The 17,473-nt window shown below is 35.9% G+C and overlaps 2 protein-coding genes and 2 pseudogenes across 3 annotated transcripts; 2 read left to right on the plus strand and 2 right to left on the minus strand.

The window, feature by feature from the left end:
• Positions 1-1,441: 1,441 nt before the first annotated feature.
• Positions 1,442-4,594, plus strand: LOC148200131 (receptor-like protein kinase FERONIA pseudogene; annotated as a pseudogene).
• Positions 4,595-6,247: 1,653 nt separating this feature from the next.
• LOC148200132 (uncharacterized) lies at positions 6,248-9,168 on the plus strand. Its single transcript, XM_088113824.1, has 3 exons — positions 6,248-6,527; positions 6,650-6,858; positions 8,155-9,168. The coding sequence occupies exons 1-3, from the start codon at positions 6,342-6,344 to the stop codon at positions 8,249-8,251; spliced, it is 492 nt and encodes a 163-aa protein (XP_087969950.1). The 5' UTR covers positions 6,248-6,341; the 3' UTR covers positions 8,252-9,168.
• A 2,081-nt stretch (positions 9,169-11,249) lies between these two features.
• Positions 11,250-14,430, minus strand: LOC148200133 (PI-PLC X domain-containing protein At5g67130-like). 2 transcript variants are annotated; one of them, XM_088114418.1, is made up of 8 exons: positions 14,213-14,429; positions 13,998-14,120; positions 13,485-13,622; positions 13,270-13,368; positions 12,831-13,131; positions 12,520-12,743; positions 12,329-12,413; positions 11,793-12,247 (listed from the first exon to the last, which is right to left on the minus strand). In XM_088114418.1, the coding sequence occupies exons 1-8, from the start codon at positions 14,297-14,299 to the stop codon at positions 11,997-11,999; spliced, it is 1,308 nt and encodes a 435-aa protein (XP_087970544.1). In that variant the 5' UTR covers positions 14,300-14,429; the 3' UTR covers positions 11,793-11,996. The 2 variants fall into 2 exon arrangements, with proteins under 2 accessions (XP_087970543.1, XP_087970544.1); XM_088114417.1 differs by having other exon boundaries at positions 11,250-12,247; positions 12,520-13,131; positions 14,213-14,430.
• Positions 14,431-14,819: 389 nt separating this feature from the next.
• LOC124837524 (putative receptor-like protein kinase At5g59700) lies at positions 14,820-16,253 on the minus strand (annotated as a pseudogene).
• Positions 16,254-17,473: the final 1,220 nt, after the last annotated feature.

Below are 17,473 nucleotides of genomic sequence, written 5' to 3' on the forward strand. Positions count from 1 at the left end.
ATTCCGAAAATATTTCTGTTTGCTAATATTTCATTGTTTTCATAAATTACAAAAATAAGATAGATATATAATTTAATTTAGATACGAAATATAATTTTTAAAAATAATTTATAAATTAAAGAAACATTTAACCCAGTATTTTTTTATTAAAAACCTAAATAGTTCAAAATAAATTATGAAATATATAAATAGTATCTTAAAGCATAATTTCGTAAAAAGCCTGAATTTTAAAATATTACTTTGTTTAATATATAAAAAAAATTATATCTAAGATTATGACTTTTAATTTTGTAATTGAAGTCGTGATTTATAAACAACTCCTTTTAGAAAAATAATAATGTTAAATTGCTTGAAAATAAGGTTAAATGTCATTTGGTTGTTATAGTTGAACAATTTTCATCGTTTTAGTTCTTACATTTAAAAGGCATTTCTTTTAGTCCCTATATATATATATATATATATATATATATATATATATATATATATATATATATTATAAGTACTTGTCATGTATTTTGAATGGTCAAATTCAGCATTAGTGTCCCTTTTAATAGGTTATTTAATCATGGTTACTTTGACATGCTTGTTGTGCTTAGAAAAATTCATATCTGGAGTAAAATTTTGTGAAAAACTATGATTTTATAAATCTTGAAGTGACATGACGAAGAAAATGGATTCCACCATGGAGTCTTGTGAAGAACAACAAGTGGAAAAGTCCATATATTTGAATAGAACATTCAATTATTGTAATGTTTTATTAGTGCCACTATCACTAGAGTACAACACTGTCCAAATAATATCCACCCTTCACTTAGGCATCACAAGATAAGTTACAAGACAAAACAATGATGTCATATACTATTATTTCTAATCTAAAAATAATATCTCATAGTATTAATGATAAATTTTCAAAAGTATCACTTGCCATCAACCTAATATAATCTTTTTGACAGAAATAACAGGACATAATTAATCAATATGGACAAATTGCGATATTGTTTAGAATGATTATGAATCACATCTGCATGCATGAGTGATGTAAAAAAACATCTGCATGAAAGGAACGTAACATGTTACCGTTCTTTTAAACAATATTTTATATGAATAGAATATTATAAAAATAGAAAATGAGATAATTTGACTAATACATCTTTGAAGTTGGAATTTATCTGTAATTAATCTTTAATTTATGTTTAATTGTCCTGTTAAGGGAATGCTTTTTTTTTTTGTTAAGATGCCCAGAAACGCGTCTTTCATGATTTTTAAAATTTTCCTTTTGATAATTTTCAATGACATTTTTATTTTCTAATGAAACTGATTAGCAAAAATCCAAAAGAAATTCTAGAAAGAAAGGATTATTCATTAAGCATGTGAACAAAAGCTTGCTAATTGAATAGACAAGACAAAGCTGAAATTATCGTACCCTAATCTTTGTTTTTGTTTTCCCTTTCTTTCAAGTAAGGTTTTATAACAAAACCGTGGAACTTTGTGTATCAAAGTTGAATTGGTCAAAAAGAGATAACTGCAACCAAAGCAAGATTCATATTTCACCAGTAGTGGTCGCAATCGTCTTCCACTAGCAACACTATCTCCCGAGCTTCCTAGTAACTACCCCGAGACATCAATCAAGATAATAAGTACTAAGTCTTCATAGTTTCAGTGACTTTGTTCTTTTTTCTCTTCTCACTGCAAACCATGACCATCTTCACTTTCACCTTCTTAAAACTCTTCTTCCTCCTCCTACTACACTTCTCCACACACCTCCAAGCCTACACCTCAGAGGAAGTTTTCACCATCAATTGCGGCACCACCGGGAACTCCTCCGACGGTCAAAGAACGTGGACCGGCGACGCAGACACAAAGTACTTATCTTCCCAAGACGGCTCCGTTTCAGACAAGGCGACAACACAGTCTCCTTCCGTCAATCAAGTCCCCTTCTCCACTGCACGCTTGTCCCGTTCCCAATTCAATTACTCCTTCCCTGTCTCCCCAGGCACCAAATTCCTTCGCCTCTTCTTCTACCCTGCAGACTACCCTTCCTTTCCCCGCACCCACGCATCCTTCTCCGTTCAATCCAACCTATTTACTCTCCTCAACGATTTCAACGCCTCTCTTAACGCCGAAGCTCAAGCCACCGACACTGTTTTCAGAGAATACGTCGTCAACGTCAACGACGGTGAGAGGCTTATCCTCACCTTCACTCCCTCGCATCCAAACTCTTACGCTTTCATCAATGGAATCGAGGTACTTTCCATGCCAACCGATTTATATTACACACCAGCAAATGAGACAGGCTTCACGTTCATCGAACGTAGCACGCTGTACAGCGTTGGAACCAGCTTTGCTCTTCAGACTGAGTATAGAATCAAAGCCGGAGGACAAGAAATCTCGCCATATAACGACAGCGGTTTGTTCAGGGATTGGGCTGCCGAAGAACCTTACTTTATCAAACACAATCCAAAGAATGATGATCTATCAGCTGACGTTGATGGGAAAATAAACATAACCGTGAATCCCGATTACTTGGCACCAAAGGAACTGTTCAGAACATCGCGTAACATGGGCAGAAACGCCACTCTGAACAGAATGAGCAACCTCACTTGGGAGTTCCCAGTTGATTATGGCTTCACTTACGTTCTCAGACTCCACTTTTGCGAGCTTGATCCCGATATTACTGCTATCGGTGACAGGCGATTCACCATTTACATAGCGAGTCAGTTGGCTGATGAGCGTGCAGATGTAATGGTTTGGAGTCAGAAACAAAAAGGTCTAGCTGTGCATAAAAACTATGCCGTTTTTATTCCCAAGAATGGTGCTCAGAAAAAGTTTAATCTCTCGCTTCAAATGCACCCTTACGGAACCAGTGTAGATTCGAGATACCCAGATGCCTTCCTGAACGGTCTAGAGATCTTCAAAATCAGTGATTCGAACAACCTAGCTGGACCCAACCCGGACCCGGTTCAGACTCCACAGAACAACGTTCCCAGCCAAAACGGAAAGACCAGCGGCGGAAGCACAACTATCATTGCCGCTATAGCAGGGGTGGTGTCAGGCATCGTTTTGATCTCGCTAATCGTTTTCCTTGTCGTGTTTTTCAGACGTAAGAGAACCACAAAGCCAAAAGATTACAACAAGTCAAAGTCTTCTGCGACTTCCAAATGGGGTCCACTCTCCTTTACAACGACCAAGTCAACCACTACGAACTCCTCTCTACCGTCCGATCTCTGCCGCCACTTCTCCCTGTCGGAAATCAAAGCCGCCACCAACAACTTCGACGACGTTTTCATCGTCGGCGCCGGGGGATTTGGCCATGTGTATAAGGGCTACATCGACGGCGGTTCCACCCCAGTGGCCATCAAGCGACTCAAACCGGGTTCACAGCAGGGGGCGCACGAGTTCATGAACGAGATCGAGATGCTCTCGCAGCTCCGCCATCTTCATCTCGTGTCCCTAATCGGATACTGCAACGAGATGAACGAGATGATCCTCATCTACGACTTCATGGCACGTGGCACCCTACGCGACCATCTCTACAACACGGACAACCCCGCTATCCCGTGGAAGGAGCGCCTGAAGATCTGCATCGGCGCCGCGCGTGGGCTGCACTATCTGCACACTGGCGCGAAGCACACGATCATCCACCGCGACGTGAAGACCACAAACATCTTGTTGGATGATAAGTGGGTGGCCAAGGTCTCGGATTTCGGGCTTTCCCGAATTGGGCCCACAGGCATGTCAAAGGCCCATGTGAGCACCGTGGTGAAGGGCAGCATAGGGTATTTAGACCCAGAGTATTACAAACGACAGCAATTGACGGAAAAGTCTGACGTGTACTCTTTCGGCGTGGTGTTGTTTGAGTTACTCTGTGCTCGTCCGCCTCTGATCCGCACCGCGGAGAAGAAACAGGTGTCACTGGCTGATTGGGCGAGACACTGTTACCAAAATGGGACCATTGCGCAGATTGTTGACCCCGCATTGAAGGGGAGGATCGCACCAGAGTGCTTGAGGAAGTTCTGCGAGATTGGGGTGAGTTGTTTGTTGGACGATGGAACGCAGAGGCCGTCGATGAACGACGTCGTTTGGATGCTGGAGTTTGCGTTGCAGTTACAAGAGAGTGCGGAACAGCGGGATAATGATAACGTGATTGGCGGTGAGGGGGTTAATGAAAGAAGAGAGGAAGGTATGGAAGATTTGTTTAGTAGTGGAACGAGTGTGGGTCAGGTTTCGGATTTTAACAAGAGTAGTGGAAGTGTGGTGAGTGTGAGTACCAGCAGCGAAGAGCTTAGTAGCAGCTATAAAGAGAGTGATAGATTAGTGTCTGGGACTGTTTTCTCTGAAATTGTTGACCCAAAGCCACGTTGAGGGAATCAATCAAGTAGATGAGAACACCTACTACTACTGCTAAAGCTCAAAATTTATGTGTTTAGTTTCATATTTCTGATGTTTCATGTCTCTGTACAGGAATCAAGTTGCTTCTATCTCTCTTGTGAATGAAGACAGGTTGCAAAGTAAACAGATTTCAAGATTACGTGTTTAATTGTTGTAACAATTTTTCTCTCCGATGATTTATGTCAATTTCAACATTTTTGTTGTCCGCTAAGTATCTTAATTTCACCTGCACGTATACCTTACGAGTTTGTAGTTATGAAACGCGAATCAAACATAATGGTAATTCTGTGTCTGCATAAAATAGTGTTTGTATGATGATATTGTAACCAGGAAGCATGGGACAAAGCAAGCAGTAAAATTTAAAAGACTCAACAGGTTCAAGAAGCTTGTTCCTTAGTTATATCACCAGTCCACTTGTTCTATGTGCAAAGATACACGTCCAGAAAGTAGTCTATTCTGCATAACTTCCTACATTATTTGTGACCTGACCTCCACTTTTGTAGTGGTATAACTAGTATGCAACTTCTACCTCTCCATCTCTTTAGAAATAATTTCTTTGATTCTTTTTGTTAACTTGTTTAACTCATAACCTTACTCACCTCTTTCTCAATATATCCACTTATTAGAATTCGTTAACTTTTGAACACTTAGCAGAAAATAAACACTCTTTGTATAGAAATACTTGTTTTATCACTCTTTTGAGACTCTGTATAGAAGACAAGTTCAATGTTATGACTGGAAACCAATTGAGATATAGAAATCAAGTTGTAATCAAAATCAGGTATGTATAAAACATCTTGAAGAAATAGTTTTCTGTTAATTTTAACAACTCTTTTATGGGTAGCTTTAACACATTTTCCATTAGGGAGCTTAACAGTGATAGGCGTAATAAGATTACAAAACAAAAATTATCCAAGCAGCAAGATGACCTGTTCCACCAGATTCAAAAATCGAACCACCTTTATTTTCGTCAAAACCATTAATGGAGAAAATTTTACCTCCATGCTTACCATTTACATAGTTGTTGATAGAGCCGACAAAATTAATTTGAGTATTTATTGAATCAATGTTGTTATCACTTTAGATTTTTGTAGCAGCTTCAGAAGTGTTCGATATTGATGCTATGAAAGTATGAAGTCTCCAGAGTCACTGAAATTGTGCAACACATCAAATCCCGCAGCCATTCCTTTTCCTGCATCTCACAAGCATTTTCTCGAACTGTTTCCATGTTGTTATCAAGAACGGGTGAAACAAGACAGGTGTTGTAGAGTTTTCGTTGGGATGAATATACATGCAATTATCTACAGCATGTGTTTGACTTACTTCTTCTACCATGGAAGAAAGAAAACAAGAAAGAAAACAAGATTTGGAAAGAAAAGAAACTAAGAAAAAGAACAAGAAAAAATAAACGAGAGATGACGCAAGAGAAAAATCTAATTCATTAGCATTCAAAAAACACTTTTAGAACAATATTTTGTCAATATAGTTGTTTTTACGAAATTTGGTATTCGTGTTAACAAAACTTTACAAAATAAAATGTATTGGTCGAGTATTTTTATGCTGGATGACTATGAATAAAGAATAGTTTCTAGTAATTTATTTTGTAATAAAGAATAATAAAGAATTACAAAAACTTTACAAAAACTTTCTACGGTAAAAATAATAAAGAATCGAAAAATTTGTGATTTTTTTTATAAAATCTTTTCAAAATTTATTAATTCTTTTAAATTTAAATTACACAATGCTAATCATAATTTTTTCAAAAAGAATTACATTATGAAAAATCTTTTCAAATTTTATGATGCTCTTATCTAAAAAAAAACTACTAAAATTCAATTAAATACTCCTCTTAACAAAACTCCGTGTCTGCCCTCTTTGTTTTTGACGGTATTCATTAACTGGTGTTGATTTGTACAAGAACGCAGTGGTAGCAACCATAGCACGTTGCGAAAATGGGTTCGTTGGGTCGGAGGAGCATGTCCACGGTGGCGAAAGCGGTGGCAGATATCACAGGAACCGGCAACACCAAAATCCGCAAATCTTCCAGTGAACTCTGCACCTTCCTTGGCATCCCTAGGCATTCTCGTTCCGAAATTGCCCTCATTCTCTCGAAGTTTATCAAACTCTACAATTTCCGGGTTCTCTCACCTTACCTCACTCTTCACTCCCAATCTTATTTTACACTTGATTAGATAACCGTGCTTCCTAGTTCGTAAGGTTAAATTTAGGGTATTATTGACATGATATGTTTGCTGTGCAGAGTCCTGGTATTAAGAAGGACAAGATTTGGGAGCAGAATTTGCAAAATTTGTTGCGTGGAAGAAACACTGTTGGTTTTCCTGAGATTGCCAAGATACTGTCTCCGGAGTTCAGCCAGGGTGCCATTAATATGAAGGACAATAACATGGATTCTTCGATGGATAACACAAAGGGGAAAGGTTCTCAAAAGAAAGGGAAGCCTTCTAAGAAGTAGGTCTTCCACATGCTTATCTTTTTAAGACCCAACTTAGATTTTTGAAAGTTGAACTTTTGTGTTCGCTTAATCTGCAATTTTTCGCGATTATGTCATGAGTGAGTTTGAGTGGCAACCTGTTGAGACGGGTTTGGTTATTGTGTTGTTGTCCTTTGATATAATGTGATTTCGCTCCCTCTTTTAGCAAATTCATAACTTACATGATATACTTGTTTTCATTTGCTCTTTTTATTTGTACTGTGTCAGATGAATATTTTCGGTATTATGCCCATCAATGAATGAAAAAATATTGTTAGGTTGTCAATTATGCAGTGTTTGATTGTTTTCTTCAAACCTCTAAGCCATAACTTAGCAATTCATTGTGTGAACTTCCGATATGAGGCATGAACAGTAACCCGAGATGTTGTAGAAGTTCTCTGGTTGTATCTTTTATAGGTAAAGATGCAAGAATTTGCAAAATATCTGATAATTTCCACTCGATTAGAAAGAGTAAATAAATAGTGTATGCACTGAGTGTAAAGAGTTTTTACACCGTCATTCATTCACTCACTGCCTTGCATGATAAGTGAGTTGATTTTTACAGTAACTATCTTTAGAATTATACTTAGGAAGATTATATATTGATTTTGTTTACCCTGACAGTATCTACAAGTTAGATAAAATTCATCGTTGAGAGAGGAAACAACAAACTCGTGGTTTCAAAGGCCTAACGATGACCATAATTGTGTTTTAGGGATTGAAAACGGTTATAAGCATTCGGCCTTAAAAGTCCAGATGCTATCTTTGACCCTTATGCTTATTAGAATGCATAGTGTTATTTCCCTTGCTTCTTATCATTTGGCGTACATAAACACGTATATCCCTTGCATTAAGGTAGTTGAATTTATGTTGGAGAAGAAACATAGAGTTTGTATTCTCTAATTTATTAAAAATATGTCTTGTACATCCAACCCAGTTAGGGAGAGTTGATAAAGTTTCTGATGCAGACCATAACAACAAAGTAAAATGGAAATAAAAAAATAATGCAAAAATGGAGTAGAAATGGAGGATGTATTATTTATCACTGAAAAATTGAAACAAAATGCACTAGAAAGGGTAAATAATACCCCAGAGCGCAGCTCCTTACAGAGAAGCATAAAAGCTACTCAGTCCCTCCATAACAATGTCAACGAAAACCCCCTCCTCATCTTCTCATACTACTTAAATAATGGGATTCTACTCTCTCTATAACTAATTTTGCCAGCTCAATATTCTCTTTTCCTATATCTGATCTTTTCCCTTTTCTTTTGTAGACAATCCACTCTTTGGGCTTTGTGGTTGCCTCTTGGACTATCCTTTCTTCCGGCCCAAAACTTCCTTCTTGATCCCCATCATTACCCCTTCCACTAATAGCAATCTTGTCCTCAAGATTCAAGTCAGGAAATTGGCTCCGTATGACCACTATATCTTCCCAAGTTGTTTCTTCGATTGGTTTTGCAGCCCACTGTTTCAACCACTGTTTGACTCGTTCACCATGTTTTACCACCACTCGAGAAGCCAAAACTGTAATTGGAACCCGTGTATCAACACCATCCCCACCCAAGCCTGTAGGTAATTCAGACTGCACCTTGTAGTTTCCTACTGCTTTTTTTAGCAAGGACACATGAAACACGGATGAATCCGAGTTGTCTCTGGTAATTTCAAGCGGTAAGCCACAGTTCCTATGCGACTGATGATTTCAAAAGCTCCATAATATCTTGCAGAAAGCTTGGCATTATTTCTAGAAAGAACAGATTTCTGCCTGTGAGGTCTCAGTTTCAGAAACACCCAATCTCCTATGTCAAAATTGCTTTCTGATTGATCATCATGGTAAGCCGAACTCATGCTGAGAATAGTGCCTTGCAATCTGAAAAATTCTTTCCAGAATTGACTCATGAAAATAGGGTCTCTATCACTGAAAATTGAGAGAAGAACACCATGTAACCTCACAATCTCCTTCACAAACACCTCAGTAGAAAGTCTGTCCACTATGACAAATATAGCTTCATACCCTTTAGATCCTGGCAGTCCCGAGATGAAATCTATCGTGATGTCATCACATACTTTCTCTGGAATAGGTAGTGGCTGCAAAAGCCCTTATGGAGATGCGGCAAGATATTTTTGGCATTGGCACGTGTCACAAGAACGCACATACTCTTGGACTGTTCTTTTCATGCCTCTCCAATACAAATTCGCTACCATCCTTCGATATGTTCTGTAATACCCAGAATGTCCTCCTTGAGGTGTTGAATGGTATTCTTCCAACAAATACAGACATCCTTGAATAACTTAGCATGAAACACAATGACATCCCCTTCCTTCAGTTTATGCGCAGTCGTTTCCAACCAAATCAATTCTTGGCAGACCTCATCGAAGAATTCGTAATGAGAATTTTGCATTTAACTTTGGATTCCATACCATTGAGTTGGAGATATGTGAACCTCCATTTGCGATTCGCAAAGTTAGTTAGAAGGTCATGAGAAAATTAACATAAAGAAATAGACAAATCAAAACGAAATGAAGTTGTTTTTAAAATTATAAAGTTAGGAAGTCAGAAAAATAAAGTGGCTTCCTCTGCATTGAGAATAAATGAGGGTAAGTCTGAAAACAGAAATGGTGTTTTGCCGAGCAACTGCAATGTGGAACTTTTCCAAATTTAAGTTCGTACATTCACCTAGTTCAACTGTTATTTGGAAATAACATTGTCGTCGTACCTAAACATAAAATGATTTCCTGTTATGTTATAGATTTCTCCTAGGACTAACCAACCTTCGATAATCCGAGGGTGGTTGACATCTCTGTTGTAGATGACCACAGTTTTACTACCTCTGGCATCTACAAAAAACCATTTCTCTGGAAGTTCTTTGACGAAGACGAAAGCAAAAATTAAGTCTTCACTATATTCAACAATAACCAAAAAATATACTGAAAAAAGTAATTTTTTTAGGGAAATAATGGAATGAAACATAAATAATAGATAAAGTCACGTAATAATGCTTTTAAAATCACATCTATTAGATGTAACAGAATTTCTTAAAATACATAAACTGACTTATATGCAGTATTAAAAACTTAAAAAAAATGATTTTTATAATACATTTATAACTAATGAGGCATAATTTAAAACTGACAAAGTAAACAATTTTGTAGGTTAGAATAAATATTGTGTGAAATTAAAAGTTTGAAAAGGAAGAAGATAATTGTAAACAAAAATATAAGAAAAATATGAAAGAAAAATGGAGTAAACCTGAATTTGAAGATGGATGAGACAGATCTCTCCTCTTGTATGTCTTGCATATATCATGGAGGGTAACTCCATTTATAACGATCAAATAGGAGGAAAAAAATTCTCAAGGTCTTTACGAAATGAAATGTACAATGATGTGAAACATAGAATTATAAGAGATTTTTCAATCTCGTAATCAAAATACTTTTAATTTAATTTAATTCAAATTTAAATACATTTAACATTCTCATAATTAAATACATTTAACATTCTCGGAATTGAAATTAATTAAATGAAGATACTAATGTCTCGATTTCCAAGAACTTTATTTTTAAAAAACATATAACCAAATATTTTAATATATATTAATGAATTAATAAATATGAATATACATTAATATAAAAAGATAAAACTTTATATAAATATATAATAAAAATAATAGAATAACAATACGTACTAACAAGGATGAAGCATTTGCTGGACATGAGTTTTTTCTTACTCCGTAAGGATGAACTATTTGATTTCTTCTATAAACTCTCTAAGAAGATAGAAAATGAAAAAGGCTATAAAATTGTTTCGATCAGAAGTGATCATGAGAGAAAGTTTGAAAATGAACATTTTTTAAAAATTTTGTGAAAATTCTGGCATTAATCACAACTTCTCAATTCTAAAGACACCACAACAAAATGAGGATGTTGAGAAGAAAAATATATCTTTACTTGAAAACAGATCTATATTAAATGATTTTAATAGTCCCAAGCACTTCTCAGCCGAAGGAGAGAACATAACTTGTTATCTTCATAATAGAATTTATACAAGACCTATACAAAACTCCATATGAATTTTGGAAGAATAGGAAACCCAACATTTCATACTTTTTTCGGATGTCAATGTTTCATTTTGAATATCAAAGATAATTTAAGAAATTTGACTTTGAGAGCAATAAAGGAATCATGCTTGGTTATTTTGAAACCGAAAAGAATTTAGAGTTTATAACTTTAGATTGTCTAAGGTGGAAGAAGTTATTCATGTCAAGTTTAATGACAATGAGCTTGACCATAAAACTTTAGAGCTAGACGATGCATTTTCTACATTACAGATAAGAGAGATAACGTCTAAACCTGCCAACACATCAACTACGCTAGAAGCGTCTATAGCTCCAAGCGAGTCAAGAGAAACCAAAGCGTCTAAACAAGAAGATGAGAATTCTGAAGAGAAAAGAGAGCCTAGTGGGTCACATCGTTTAATGAAGAAGAATCATCCAATGAATAAGATTATAGGTGACATTAAAGAGAGTTTCAAGACCAGATCATTCTACAAACAAAAGCCAACAGCTCTCATCTCCCAAGTTGAACCATCTAACGTCAATAAAGCTTTGGGAGATGACTCCTGGGTCAAGGCCATGCAAGAATAACTTGACCAGTTCCAGAAGAACGATGTTTGGAAGCTAGTGAAGCTATCCCAAGGCAAGCACATCATTGAAGCTAAGTGGATTGTTCGTAACAAGCTAGACAAAGATGGCAAGGTGGTAAGAAACAAGGCACAGGGCTTGTCGCAAAGGAGAGAGATTGTTAAGACAAAATGGTCTAGAAAGATTGGACTATCTAGCAACTCATATTTTAAAGTTTAAACATCTTATACTAAATGTAGCGTTTAAAAGAAATTTTACTAAAACACAGTTGATCAACACAAGCAAATTAAAAGCGACATCTCTGGAGTTATAAAAGTTAGAACTATGATAAAAAACGTGTCTAAGACAAGCATTCTTAAATGCCATATATATTACATTTAAAAGCATAAACTTGTGCCAAACGATCAGTTCTGCATAACATGCCTAAACACTCTCTTAAAGTAAGAAAATTAAATGCATGGGACATACTGCACCGTTGTCTACTTTGTTTTCTTTCTCTTTATCAATACAGATAATGACAATACCAAAGCACACCGAAGCACGTTTAACAGATTTTGGTAATCAAACTCATAATCCGGTAGCACTGGCATACAATAGTACTTGTACGATAACCAGGAAGCGTGGTAATGAAGGCAATTAATTACACTTAAAAGAGACTCAAACATTACAAGAACCTCGTTGCTACTTGCTATGCTTTCTGGGCTGAGCAAGCTTGTGAAGTAGATCCTGGCTGAAAATGAAAAAGAATCAAAATCCAATGAGTTATTTACTAACTTTGTGTTCAAGAAAGAAAGTGTGAAAATTTCCTCACCACAGGCATGGACATCATCACAACCACACAAGAGTTTCCCATTGAGTTTATCCAAAGCTTTAAAGGATCCTCCTCCTTCACTTCTCTGCACAATGATCCTCAAACATAGCTAATATTAGAACGAATGAGTCAAAGGCTTATGCTTCAGCAACAAAATTAGTAGCAAAAGAGAAAACGTGCCAAAGTTCTACCTTGTAATAGTCAACAGCAACATAATTAGCCCACCTGTTGCCAGCAGCACCATGACAGGTTTTGAGCATGTCAACGAGACCTCCAGAGTTATCTTTACATGTGATTGGCTTAAGTGGAATAGTACGAAAATAGTTTATCAACACTAAGGACTTGCTCATGTCATCAAGAGGAGAAGATTCTTTTCTATTTGGACAACTTCCCGCTTTTCTTCCTCCATCTCCATCTGCGGAAATTAAGATCACACCAAAATGGAATAAAAATGTACTCCGCGTGAAGAACACGAAAGATTTAATGGTTGGTGATATCTTACACTGATTTTCAACCATGTAATTCCACTGGTATGCAATGCCTTCACTTTGTTCTTTAGATTTTCTTGAAGTGAACACAATTAGCCTTTGATTTTTAGCAACCATATCACTCACAAGAGGCCAGTCTCCTTTTTTTGGCATTCTTGTCACAGGAAACCAAAACTTCATCAAACCAGCTTCGGTGAAGACTCTTGTCAATCCTTTGGGTGTTTTAACATAATCCTCCAGTATGAGTGTGACAATTTCCTCTGGGTTGGCAGATAGAAAAGCTGCAACTTCCTTAAGTGTATCTATAGCTGGTTCCTACTTGTAGAATACAAAGTTAGGATCTTTTTGTAGCTGAATTAGTGTTAGTCATAAATGTTTGTATTTTTGTAGAGAAAAGAGTTAGGAAAATCCTAGGCCAAAAAAAACACTACTGGGAAGATGAATTTTACATACAAAAGCTGTGAAGTCATTGCAGTGGCCTCCAAATGAATGACATAACCACACATCTCCATCAAAATCATACGCATCTAGCATTAGTCCCCGAACTCCATTCTACAGATGAAACATTGATGGCAGAAAATAGTGACCCTTAAACATCCTGGGAAGTAGTGAAACAGAACATCATAAAAGTTAATAGAAGATAAGGCTAGTAGTAACGAGTAACATACTTTTAGCTGCTGGGTTACACTGTCTTCTTGATTAATGATGGTGACTCGATGTACTCTTCTGTTAGATGGTTCTCCATCAATAGCAAAAGAATTGTGCGTTGTCAAAAAGGCATACTTGTTGAATGGAAGAGAATTATTCTATACCAAAAGAAGAAAAAAACAGAAGTTAAAAATTTGATTAAGAAGAAACAGTCCTAAATTTCCTTTTCTGTCTAAAGACACTGTACATATCTCATATTATAACTTATATTTCTCTTTTGGTATCCAAAAATAAATATAATAATACAAAGTCTTGAAAAATTTTCCTGATTTTTTCAAACAATAGCAGTTAATATTCAGTTCATGTAAAATGATGGAACTAGTTTCTATACATCACCAGAACCAAAACCCTGCCAAGTGTTCAAGTACTTTATATTATGTCGCTCGATGATGGCATTTCAAAAATCTCTAGGCTTGTGTTGTGACAGTTTCTTGAGAAATAAGGCAAAGACCAAGGAGAAATGAGAATCTTACTATGAGCTTGAATTGATCTGTGACAGAAGATCTCACACACCTAGAGCCTGAAAACCCACGTGGACATGAGAAACAATAGAGTCCGGTTCCACAATCACCATTGGACGAGCACTCATCATTTAGCTGATCAAAGATTGAAAAACAAATATAATACTAATTTTGAAACTGAAAAGTTAAAGGCATGATTCAAACAATAGGTGGTAGGCTATACAAACCTTGCATTTTCCATTGGAGCAAGCAGCATCAACACAATAACACAAGGGAAGAATAATTACCAAAAGAAAGCTCGGAAGAGAACCCATTTGTTCTGTGACAAAGTTGGGTGTCTAAAAGGAAGTGATAACGAAAAGATAATCACAAATGATCTAATATATGTTAAAAATGAAAAGAGGGAAGCGACTCATGGCTTTCTCAATTCTTATGAACAACTGAAGTGTAAGAGGTTATGTATTTATGCTGCATTAATTATTGGAAATAAAGACAACTTAGTATTTCACTAATCTGAAAGTGTCCCCATCTTTTCATAGTTATCTTCTACTTTTAGAAAGCAACACCAACAGTTGAAGGGTTGTTTTGGATTTTTATTTGAGTGCTAGATCTTGGTGTTGACAATACAAGATTCTGGTTCAACAACTGTTGTTGATGCTACTACGGTAGAACAAAATATATAGCTTTTTCCTGTACATGTAAGTTACAAACAAAAACGCAGGAAAGATTATCCTTTTAAATCAAATACGCTCATAAGTAAAATGTACATGCATAGTGTTGTTTTCAAGACAACTTTCGCTAAAGGCTCGTATGGACTAATATTAACAAGAGACAAAGGAGGTAACCACTATTAAAATAGAGAGTTAATTTTAGAGTTTTTCATCTTCCAAATGCCATTGCCATTGCCAAACCAATATTACAAAAATTGAAAAGAAACATGAAAAATACAACAATAACCGTATTCTCTTCTTAATGCCATTGCCACTCAGCTTTTGTCATTTGTGTCTCAGTTCTAGGCTCATCACACTCCTTCACACATCTGCTCTCTCTTGCAACAAAAATGCATTTTCAAGAATCACTACCACTTCACCCATCGTTGGCCTCTCTTCAACTGATGCCAAACATCTCTGAACAATCTCAATGAACACTTTCCAACAAGCAGGTGCTATTTTTCCAATGAGAGATGGGTCAACAATCTTCTCAAGAACCCCCTTCCTTTCATCATCAAAGGCCCACTTAGCAAGGTACTCACATTCTCCACCTGGGGTTAAAAAACAAGCTTTCTTCCTACACAAAATCTCTAACATTACCACCCCAAAAGAGTACACATCTGATTTGTTTGATAACCTTCCAGTCATAAAATACTCCGGCTCCATGTATTCCAAACTAACCTCCAAGTTCTCCCTCAACTCAACTCTTGGTGGCTTTGGCCTTGACTCCTCTTGTGGGTGCTTCTTGCAAAGTCCAAAATCTGCCACTTTAGGCACCAAATTATGGTCCAAAAGAACGTTGCTTGATTTCACAGCACGGTGTATGATAGGTATCTTGGTTTCGAAGTAAATGTAGTGCAGTCCACGAGCCACCCCGATGCAGATGTTAAGTCTTTGTATCCATGACAAGGGAACAACACTGTTATTGTTGGTGCCATGCAAACAATCATGGAGGCTTCCATTGGAGACATAATCATACACAACAAACTTGTCATGTTTGTGATCACAGAAACCAACCAAAGGAACAACATTTGGGTGGTGTAGTTGACACAGAATCTTGACTTCGACCCTGAATTCTATATCACGATCTGGGCTTCTAGTCTTGAAGTGCTTGATGGCTACGTCTCCATGGCCTTTGAGGTGGGCTTTGTAGACCTGACATTGACCTTCTCCATTGACAATTAAACTCGGCATGAACCCATTTGTGGCTGCTTGAAGCTCAGCAAGAGAGAAGCGGTGACAGAGCTGTTCTATTGGATTACATTCGCTCGTGGTTTTGGATTGTGTGGTGGTGAAAAATGGAAGAGAGCAAAAAGGAGCCATTTTTGGGTGGAATGGAATCCTGCGTCTGAAGAATATATAACTGAATGCTACTTACAAGATGCATGGTTCTCGCTGCTATGAATGGATGGATTGATTCAAACTATGGTCAAATTTGTGGGCTTGACTTGAAAACATGTGATCTTGAATGTGATTGCCATTGATTGCTGCAATTTGTCATCTGCCATTGGAAGAATTATCACGCACAAAGTCAAGTCTTGTGGAAATGTACACTGATCCCAAAGTAACATTGAACCTTTTAAGTACGAGAATGAGTATCTTGACACGCCTGTATATCAAATATATTCATTTGACATGTGTCATATCATTTATTTATAAAATGGTTTAATATGACTAGTTGAATAAAACTATTAATAGAATCCACAAAGTATCATTTTAGTGTGAAAATAAAAAATTGTGTCAAAAGTATTATTATTCTTTAATTATAACTTAAGTATGTGTTTTTTTATCCCATTATTTTGATTTTTGAAAAAAAAAACTTTCGAGACCGTGAATTCAAAATTTTAAAGTAAATAATACTTCAAATTAAGTAATTTATCCTAATGACATGGAAAAAAAAGTTTTAAAATTAACTTTCCCTCTCTTAAGTTTCGATTGAAGACTTATTTCAATACACTAAATAATAATTTAAATACATTTATATCTTTCAATCCTCCAAAATATATTTTAAAAATAAAAGAATTACAAAAGATATGGACTTTGAAGCAGAAGGCATAGACTTTGAAACTGAAAATAACTGCATTATTAAAGTCAGCTAAAATTAATTACTATGTGTATTGACATGATTTTTTTTTTCAAAAAGAAATTTCTTATGTTAAGGATAAAGTAGGATAATTAACTCTCTTTTTATCTTAGTTCCTCCATCATTATCATCATTATTTTTATTGGTGTTATCACTACTCTTGTTAAAATTATTGTTGTTTTTATCGTCACTTGTATCAGATTTTTTAAGCTTCCATTATTATTGTTATGGTAGGAACCGCAATCACCACCTCCACACGGTTATTACAACAACCGCAGCCACTTGTTTCCAAAAAATTTCCCACTATATTTCCACGTTTTCAAATCAATCTTATCATTATCATCATCATCTTCTGTCATCATTATAATCATATCACCTTATCTTAACAATTTAACAATTGTCATTATAATTAGATTGTCATTAGAATTAGCGTTAAGATGTAATTATTGTCTACGATTGCAGTTCCATTATAACTACTTTCAATATTATTATTATCTCAAATATAAGGTGTATGTTCGAGGATATTTTGGTCAACGTATTTAGATGTATTTGACTTTTATTGTTTGAACATGTATTATGATGATTTGGTCGATTATGTATTGTTGTTTCTAATCTAAATATATTTTTTTTTAACATAAAAATGGCAAGACCATATTATAATTATTGTAATCTAAAGTTGTTTGGAATATTAATAG

This window comes from Vigna umbellata, chromosome 4, assembly GCF_029865625.1.
Source record: "Vigna umbellata cultivar VRB3 chromosome 4, Vumbellata_1.0, whole genome shotgun sequence".
Lineage (NCBI taxonomy): Eukaryota > Viridiplantae > Streptophyta > Magnoliopsida > Fabales > Fabaceae > Vigna > Vigna umbellata.

Coding starts and splice junctions, on each gene's coding strand:
- LOC148200132 (XM_088113824.1), top strand. CDS start 6,342: ATGGGTTCGTTGGGTCGGAGGAGCATGTCCACGGTGGCGAAAGCGGTG. Junction 6,528..6,649: donor TCAAACTCTACAATTTCCGG/GTTCTCTCACCT, acceptor TTTGCTGTGCAG/AGTCCTGGTATTAAGAAGGA. Junction 6,859..8,154: donor AAAGGGAAGCCTTCTAAGAA/GTAGGTCTTCCA, acceptor TTTCTTTTGTAG/ACAATCCACTCTTTGGGCTT.
- LOC148200133 (XM_088114417.1), bottom strand. CDS start 14,299: ATGGGTTCTCTTCCGAGCTTTCTTTTGGTAATTATTCTTCCCTTGTGT. Junction 14,121..14,212: donor GCTCCAATGGAAAATGCAAG/GTTTGTATAGCC, acceptor ATCTTTGATCAG/CTAAATGATGAGTGCTCGTC. Junction 13,623..13,997: donor CAGATCAATTCAAGCTCATA/GTAAGATTCTCA, acceptor CTTTTGGTATAG/AATAATTCTCTTCCATTCAA.